This window comes from Carlito syrichta, unplaced genomic scaffold, assembly GCF_000164805.1.
Source record: "Carlito syrichta isolate Samal-C Ts95f unplaced genomic scaffold, Tarsius_syrichta-2.0.1 Scaffold47086, whole genome shotgun sequence".
NCBI lineage: Eukaryota > Metazoa > Chordata > Mammalia > Primates > Tarsiidae > Carlito > Carlito syrichta.
The window spans coordinates 387,649-397,238 of NW_006991182.1; the positions used below are offsets into that span (position 1 = coordinate 387,649).

Genomic DNA, 9,590 nt, shown 5'->3' on the forward strand with positions numbered 1-9,590 from the left:
GGTGGGTCTCGAACCCACGGGCTCAGGCAATTCACTCACCTCAGCCTCCCAAAGGTGCGGGATTACAGGCTGAGCCACAGAGCCCGGCTTCCCCCTTTCTTGATAACAGTAACCTCAAGAGCCACCTTCCTGTACACTGAAGGCCATGTGGTTTGGGGGCTGACCATCCTACTCCACACATTTCATTCCCTTGCCTCTAGGGATTGATTAGGGATGGACATATGGCCAAAGTCAAGCTACTGAGATTCAAACCTGAGACTTTTGCTGAAACTGTTGGGGAAGAGGTTCTTTTATCAAACTGAGGTTGAGGGGCTGGCAGAATGTGAGTCTGGAATTGGAGATGGCTGCCTGGCCACACGTGAGGGGCAACTGCCTGAGAAGGAAGCCAACATGAAGAAGTTCTGATCAGTTTCATGAAAATATTTTTATCGTTTTATTTAAACCATTTTCAGTTGGATTTCTGTCATTTGCAATGTAAAGAGCTCCAAGATAGCTCTGAGCCATCAGCCTCCCTTGGTATTACTCCACCTCTCTGGTGACATTTTCCCCAGTGTCTCCATAAGCTCTTCCTCTCACTTAGAGTACTGTGCAAGGACCTCTATTCTCCAGATGTTGGTTACCAAATGCTGACTCTCCCAAGTCAGCAGATCCACCTAGACATCCCACTGAGCTTCAGACACATGTTTGACCCCTCACAGACATCTCTATCTTGGTGTCCATGTAAACATAACAGGTTTGAATCTAATCTCATAATTATGCCCCATTCTTCCTCTTTTTAGGTCCTCATCTCAATGACTGGCTCCGCTACCACCTAATTATCCCAGAAACCTAGGCCTCATTTTTGACACCTCCCCACCTTCATTCCCTGGCCCTCTTTGGGCAGCCAACTCTGCTCATTTCTCAGGGCTCAGCTTTTAGGTTGCATCTTCATGGAGGTCTTTTCCAACCCCTAAGCCTGAAGGAGGGGTCCTCCCTACACCCCCAGCCTACCCTGTGCTTCCATTGTCATAGCTCTTGTCACCTAAAGCCATAATGGCCTGTTGACTCTTTCCACATTCCCCATGAATCTGAGTTCTGTGATGGCTGGCCCCATCCCTGAAATCAATATTATACAAATAAATGAACATTAGGATCTACATTGTGATCTTATATTGCATAGTGTAAATACAGTCTAATCTGTAAAAATTCAGTATCTCAGCATTTTAGAGAGATCTGTAAAGGATATGGCATTTGGAAGAGAAGACTACAATTTTCAGTAGCCCCAGTGTCTGAGTGAGGGGGAGAATCACCAAACTGGGCCCATAGTTTTTCCATAATGAGCTTTTTCTTTCTAAAAATAGCGTGTTTATTGCAGCATTATTCACAATAGCAACAACATGGAACCAACTGTGCTGCCCATCAAAAGAGGACTGGATTAAAAAAAAAAGTGGTACATATACATGATGGGATATTACGCAGCCATAAAAAAGGACAGAATCAGCAACTTGGATGGACTTAGAGTCTATAATACTGAGTGATCTATCACAGAAACAAAGAACTGAGTACCACATGTTCTCACTCAATAAGTGGACTTTGAACAAGAAAGGGATTAGCAGTAGTGGGAAACTGCCAGGTGGGGGGCACACCTCATCCACAAGGGTATCTGCATAATGATCATTTGTATACCTAACCCTGAATTGTACCCCACATTCTAAAAATAAAATAAAAAATGGATGAGTCCTGCCTCTTAGTGAATACCTTCACTTCTCTCTTTTAATTACTGAGTCTAGAAGTTTTTAAGGAATGAAGGAGGCCTTTGTTCCTATTCAGAATCTATCTTCCCTCTTTTTTAAAAACTAGGATATTTGCCTGCTTCCAATTTTCCAGTACTTTTCATGTTCTTTATAATTTCGTAAAAGTTACTAAATAGGCCAGGCGAGGTGGCTCATGCCCATAATCCTAGCACTTTGGGAGGCCGAGGTGAGAGGACTGTTTGAGCCCAGGAGTTCAACACCAGCCTGGGTAACATAGCAAACCCTTGTCTACAAAATAAAAATAAAATTAGCTGGGCATGGTGGCATGCACCTGTAGTCCCAGCTACTGGAGAGGCTAAAGCAGAAGGATCATTTGTGCGCAGAAAGTCGAGGCTGTGGTGAGCCAAAATTGTGCCATTGCACTCTAGCCTGGATGACAGAGTGACAGTCCCACTCAGAGGAAAAAAAAAAGTTACCAAACAGTTCTTTTTCTTTCTATACAGTCCTCCATTCGTCTGCCTGGAGATTTCCTGAGCCTGGCCTGTGCTCCTCATCTGTGGTTTGAATCCCTTTTCAGACACAGCTGGACTCCCTTCTACCATCTCTTTGAGGAAAAGGAGGAAGCTGAGTAGTTCTGCTTTCTGTTGACATTGCAGCAAGAGCCCCAAGCAGTAGGCCTATCACTTCCTGATTCTTTTTCTTACTCTTATCATACCTAAAAAGACTTTTTTTATTGTTCAAGGACAATTAAACAGGAAACAACAGTCTTTTTCAAGTGCCCTTTCAGCCCACTCCAGCTTCTTGACTCTTGATACCATCCATAAACCATGTTTCTTTTTTTTTTGAGTTGGAGTCTCACTGTCACCCAGACTGGAGTGCAGTGGCCACTCCCGGCCACCGCAGCCTCGACCTGCTGGACTCTGGTGATCCTTCTGCCTCAGCCTTCCAAGTAGCTGGAACTACAGGTGCACGCTACCACACCCGGCTAATTTTTTAATTTATTGTAGAGATGAAGTCTCACCAAGTTGCCCAGGCGGGTCTCGAACCCACAGGCTCAGGCAATCCACTCACCTCAGCCTCCAAACGCGTGGGATTACAGGCTGAGCCACCGAGTCCGGTGTTTCTATCTTTGCATGTGGGTTCCTTGCGCCTTCCCTATTAAACAACATGTTAAATGATAATATTTAAAGTTTTAAAACACAATTATGTTACCAAGCATTTTATTTTAAAAACGTAACATACTTTGATTTTACCAACTTGAGTGTCATAAACAGTGATCATGCTTATATACTGCCAAGAATATTAGGAGAAGAAGCCACAGAGGGGTTGTATGGTGGCCATCTGCACTACCTTTCTCTCATCTTTGCCCTTTAGTTCCTTTGCCCTTGTGCTCTTTTAGCTTATTTCCACCTTGTTTGTTTTCTTTCTGTCTTCCATTTTTATTTTAAATTACTGCTCACAGATGCAGAAAGTACATGACTGGTACTAGCTGCAGAATTATGGAAATTAAATAAATCATGGGATGCTCAGTGTTAGAACCCTGATTTTTAAAAAATTGAGGCAGAATTCATGTACCCCAAAACTCACCCTTTTAAAGGGTATAGTAGTATGTTCACAAAGTTGTACAACCAAAACTACTCTCCAATTTCAGATTGTTTTCATCACTCCACTAAGAAACCCAGTACCCATTAATAGTCATTCTCTATTCTGTTGGCATGTAGTTATCCAGTTGTCCCAGCACAATTTGTTGAAAAGACTATTGTTTCCCCCACTTAACTGTCTTGGTACCCTTGTCAAAATCAATTGACCATAAATGTAAGGGTTTATTTTTGGACTCTCAATTCTATACCATTGATCTATATGGCTATTCTTATGCCAGTCCCACATTGTATTGTCTACTGTAGCTATGTACTAAGTTTTGAATCAGGAAGTGTGACTCATCCAACCTCTGTTCTTCTTTTTCAAAACTGTTTTGGCTATTCTGGATCTTTTGGATTTCTAAATGAATTATAGGACCAGCCTGTCAATTTCTGCAAAAAAGTCAGCTAGGATTTTGATAGAGATTACGTCGAATCTGTAAATCAATTTGTGGAGTATTGCTACCTTAACAATATGCCTTCCAGTCCATAAACATAGGATTTTTCCCATTTATTGAGGTCTTCCTTAATTTCTTTCAACAATGTCTCGTAGTTCTCAGTATTGAGGTCTTATATTTCTTTCACTAAGTTTATTCCTAGATATTTTATTCTTCTGGATGCTATTGTAAATGAAATTGTTTTCTTAGTTTCACTTTGGGATTGTCCATTGCTTGTGTACAGAAGTACAATTGATTTTTGTATATTGATCTTGTATCCTACAACCCTGCCATGCTTGATTATTTGTTCTGATAGTTTTTTAGTGGATTCCTTTAGGGTTTTCTATAAAATATGTCATCTGCAAATGATTTCACTTCTTTCTAATCCAGATGCCTTTTATTTCTTTTCTTGCCGTATCACCCTGGTTCCTGCCCTTTTAAAGCTTATGTAGTTTCTTGGGCAATTTCCCTCTTTTTTCCTCATTAGAACAAATTTTCTGGGGAGAAGAGACAGAGTATAGGAGGAGGAAAGAAAGTGGACCTCTTAAAAATAAGCAGTTACAATGTATAGTTTAAACTGATTTCAGGTGGTCTTCATACCCTCTCAGTGGAAACATCTTACTTCACAGGACCTAAGCCCACAGATTTTCTAGAGGAATCAATGAAATTTGTTTTTCGCAAGTTTTGAACACAAACCTGAATGAGCTCAACGTCCACCCTTTCTCAGTTGTGACAGAGTCTAAGTCGACATGGTCACTTTCCCCAGTTCCCATCTTTTCTCCTTCTCTGGCCAGTTCCTCCTTGTCATTCAGAGGTAGAACAGTCAATAGTTCCTATCTTCTGAGAAACAAAACTATGAGACAATAGGTTTATCAGATGTTCTGCTTTGAACCCAGATGAACTTTAATATATATCTCCATCACATCTGAAGTATCCTTCTGGGCCAGTTTTGTGATCTGTCAAAGAGTCCACCAACACCTTTTCTATCCATCTTTTTCCTTGCACTTGGGCCCCTCATGGTGGTGTTCCATGCAGGCGTGAGCCTATTTTCTTGATGGCAGGCTCTCTATCCACCCCATTAGGAGACTTCTTCATTAGAGCAAGGCACACACTTAACTGCCTCACTCCTGATGAATGCACAGGCCCAGCAAGTATTAGGGGGGCTCCTAGCTCCTCCCAGCCATAGAACAAAAGGAGGGGGGAGCAATGTAAAGGTATGGGATGCACTCCCAAGACTGTGCTGAATGCATCTGCAGTGAGTGGAGAAGTTTCCTTCCATCTCACCACAGGCTCTGTGTTATCAGTGACGTCTTGGAATGTGCAAGAAGTCAGGTGGATAAGCATCTGTGGCTATATAGACGGGGGCACCCACAGCCAAGTATGAGTTTTTAATGCGCAAACAACCCAGACCACTAACCAGGCTCTAACTAAGGCAGGATCCAGGATGGGTGGTCAGCACTTGGGGCCAATGCTTATGCTCACCGTTCCAAGTGCCTGAGCCTCCAGGGCAGCTGCCCTTTTGTGTGGGCTTTCATCCCAGGCGCTAAATCACATCCTCCTAGCTCCAACTTGAAAACCAAATTCAGGTCTCCTGTAGAGTCACCAAGTTTCCTGTCCACACTGATTTCCTTCTAACCTCACAGGTCTACCTTGTGCCTCTCACCTAACAACAAAGCCACTTAGCTCAGAGAAGGCTTCAAGAGCAAGTGACTTCCCAAGAAGGTGATTCCTCCCTCACCCTAAGGTTGCACTTGGCTCCAGTACCTACTGAGAAATGGCCAGTTTGATGGATGTAGTTGCCAGGAGTCAGATCTCAGAACCCTTACAAAATTATGCTCAGCTATTCCACAAAGCTTCCCCTAAATAATAAAACAGAGAAGACCGGGAATATAATGAAATAGAAAACCAAAGGGGAAAAAAAGATCAATTCATGTTCCTGTGAGTTGCATTCTCCTACCTCAGGCCTGCTTACTCTCCAGGCTAGGGGAGCAGAGAGGAGGCCACATTATCTCCAGAATAAAGCAGGGCTCCCTGGTACATAAGGGCACAAGAAAAGGACCTCATGGCAAAGACAGAAGCAAATGCCAAGGGCACTATGAACAAGCCACCACTAAATTATAGCAATGTTATACTCTTATTCTCTGTATGTTTCAAAAATTCCACCTCCCACTCTTGTACCACTTGGTCTCAACACTTTATTGTCTAAGTACTTTAAAAACCAGCTAATAGCGGGCTAGGTGGCTCAGCCTGTAATCCCGCGCCTTTGGGAGGCTGAGGTGAGTGGATTGACTGAGCCCGCAGGTTTGAGACCCACCTGGGCAACTTGGTGAGACCTCATCTCTACAATAAATCAAAAATTAGCCGGGCGTAGGCGCGCCTGTAGTTCCAGCTACTTGGAAGGCTGAGGTGGAAGGATCGCCAGAGCCCAGCAGGTCAAGGCTGCGGTGGCCGGGAGCGGCCACTGCACTCCAGCCTGGGCGACAGAGTGAGACTCCAACTCAAAAAACAAACAAACAAACAAAAAAACTAGCTAATATTACTGAGAACTTAAATATACCATATTTGTCATTTTTCAAGGTGTCAGTTACTGTAATACATCTATGGTTCATCTTGAGTGTCTAAGGTGACACACAATACTATTTTTGGCTTACCAATAAGCACCAAATAAAGCAATTTTAAAATTATTTTCCTCGGTCTTTCTTCACACTCAAGTAATTTACTGTTTAGAACTACATTTCAATACACAGTGTATTTGTTTTGCTGAATTCATTCACAATGTACCTGCAGCCTGGATTTAACATATTTCTTGTAGTGACAACCACTCTTATTTGTAGGAACTATTTAGGTCACTGGAGTGGAGAAAAAGAGGTTGCTACTGAATAGAAATGGCATGTATCCAAATATAGATGCAGTTTTCTAAACACCTGTTGAATAGCAAATGATGAAGACAGATTGTTACAATTTCCAACCCTCCCCCACCAAAACCTTAAATAATCAGCCACTTTGTTTCAATTGACATAGGGTTTAACCTAGAAAAACAGGTCTCATTACAAAAGAGAGTGAGCTTTAATATGCTGGCTGCTTTAGAAAAATAAAACAGCCGATTAAAAAAGTAAGATATTTCAGTGTAAATTATTTCCCATTAAAAGTCATTTCAGAGGAAGCGATATGATTTGAACAACAGGACACACACAGTAATTGTGTGCTTTTGGAGACGCGGTGAGCACGACAAATATTTTCAAGTAGTCAAGGGTGAGCGAGAAGGGGATGACCCACCTAAGAAATGGAAACTAACAAACAGTAATGTGACACTCCCCTTCGTTCCACAGGCTAGTGCGCGGCTGCAACACACAGCTCACTTCCTATGGCCAGGCAAAGGCCGCATTGTGCAAGAGCTGAACGAAAGTGGCCTCTTTATCCCCTCCGCGAACACGGTAGTGGGAGTGGGAGGTGACACGTGAGGACCTCCAGGGAAGGAGGCATGGCAATACCCTACTGCTGCCATTCATTCCTTCAATAAATAGTTATGCATCTCTACAGTAAACCAAAAAATCAGCCGGGCGTGGTGGCGCATGCCTGTAATTCCAGCTACTTGGAAGGCTGAGGCGGAAGGATCGCCGGAGCCCAGCGGGTCGAGGCTGCGGTGGCCGGGAGCGGCCACTGCACTCCAGTCTGGGCGACAGAGTGAGACTCCAACTCAAAATAAATAAATAAATAAATAGATAGATAGATAGATAGACAGACAGACAGTTATGCTTCGGGCACTGTGCAAGGGGCTTAACTCTCCAACGAAGACTCCACAGCACATTCAGATAACCCTACATCTCCGCTCCTTTTCCAGCCCTAGGCATCATTCCTTCACCAAGAAATAATGATTATAGCCTCGCGCTCCCTCCCTCGCCTGGGCCCTCAGTCCAGGGTGCCAGCTTGAGTCCATCCAGAGAAACGCCTTCCCGACAGCAAGGAAGGAAAGCTGGGAGTGCTCAGGGGACGAGTTCCGGAAACCCTCCTACCCTCCCGGGGACAGCCAGCCCGGACGCCGGCGGCCGCGCCTGGGGGCGGGGCTGAGGGCACCCGGGCAGCGCGCTGGGGAGGGGGTACCTGAGCTCACACCCATACCAGAGGGGGCAGCAGCGGCGAGGGGCTTCCGCGAAGGACAGGAGGGTCCTCAGGTTGCCTGAGGGCGGCGGGAGGCTGATGACAACACGCGCACACGTGGAGAGGGCCCGCCCAGGTGGTGGGGGCAGGTCCCGACCCAGGCGAGGAGACTGCGGGGCGGGTTACCTGATGAAGGTGGTCTTGCCGGTGCTGTACTGGCCCACCAACAGGATCATGGGCTTGTTCTCGAAGTCGGCGTCCTCCAGCGCCGGCGAGTGGAACTCGTGGAAGCGGTACGCCTCTTCCAGAGGCAGCACCTTGCGCAGATAGAGCGAGCGCAAGCCGCCGGTCACCGTCTGCACCGCGTCGGCGCCGCCCGCGCGCTCGCGCCCGCCCGCCTGCCGCCCCATCCAGCTGAACATCCTGCCGCCCGCCCGCGATCGGCGCTCAGACCCCTCTCCCGGCTCGACCCTCCTCTGCTCGCGCTGAGCCGCCCCGGCCGAGCTCTCCGCCGCCCGAGCCCGGCTCCGCCTCTTCTGCCGCAGCCAATCGACGTCCGCCACGTCACGAGCTCTCGTTCACTATTCAGAAGGCGCTTGCTCGGGTCCTTCCTCATTGGGCCAATGCCAGCGCGGGGTGGAAGCGTCAGCCAATGGAGACCGGGCTCTTAATGAATTATGGACGACGGAGTCCTTCTGGAGGACTGGGCGGAGAGAAGGTGTCTCCCCGTCAAGGGGCGCAGACCGGTCACCGCCTAGGCAACTTGGCCCTTCGCCCTCGTCTGGTAGCTCCGGCTCCACCTCTGGCTAGGTGGCTTCGGCTTCCGGGAAAATCTGAGCTGACCCAAACGAGCCTGGGAGTTTACTCATTCCAGCACGTCCATACTGGGGATGAAAATTTCAGAAAGTTGACAGGCAGGTTCTTGCTTCCCTCTGGCAGGTTATTATGGCCCCATTTTACTGCCGGAGAGACCTAGGTTCATGGACAAACCTGACAAAATCTGAAGGAGGGAAAGTGGACTGGAATCCATTTGGGTAGATATTTCTCTTACTTCTCCATATTGCCTCCACTAAATTCTGGATCCGTTAAAGGCCTTTCCCCCCTAGTTTTCTTTATTTGATTTTCTATGAAACTGAAAATTTAGTCACTCTTATTATTGTTATCCTCGGTTGGGCATGGTGGCTCACACCTGTAATCCCAGCACTTTGGGAGGCCAAGGCGAGAGAGTCGCTTGAGCCCAGGAGTTGGAGACCAGCCTTGGCAACATAGTGAGAGCTCATCTCTACAAAAATGGAAAAATTAGCTGGGCGTGGTGGCGTGCACCTGTAGTTCCAGCTACTCGGGAGGCTGAACCCAGAAAGTTGAGGCTGCGGTGAGCCACGAACCTGCCACTACTCTCCAGGCTGGGTGACAGAATGAGACTCTAACTAAAAAATATATATGTTATCCTTGTCATTACAATCTTTTTTTTTTTTTTTTTTTTTTGAGTTAGAGTGTCACTCTGTTGCCCAGGCTGGAGTGCAGTGGCACACTCACGGCCACCCCAGCATTGACCGGCTGGGCTCCGGCAATCCTTCTGCCTCAGCCTTCCAAGTAGCTGGACAACGCCTGGCTAATTTTTGACTTATTGTAGAGACAAGGTCTTGCCAAGTTGCCCAGGCTGGTCTCAAACCCGCAGGCTAAGG

General features: G+C 46.3%; 1 protein-coding gene across 1 annotated transcript in view; it reads right to left on the minus strand.

Annotated features, from left to right (window-relative positions):
• The window catches only part of EHD4 (EH domain containing 4), a 78,593-nt gene extending 70,165 nt beyond the window's left edge, over positions 1-8,428 (minus strand). The window contains exon 1 of the mRNA XM_008048466.2: positions 8,092-8,428. Within this exon, the coding sequence (XP_008046657.1) occupies positions 8,092-8,327 (236 nt within the window). The 5' untranslated portion in view covers positions 8,328-8,428. The remainder of the gene's footprint in view (positions 1-8,091) is intronic.
• Positions 8,429-9,590: the final 1,162 nt, after the last annotated feature.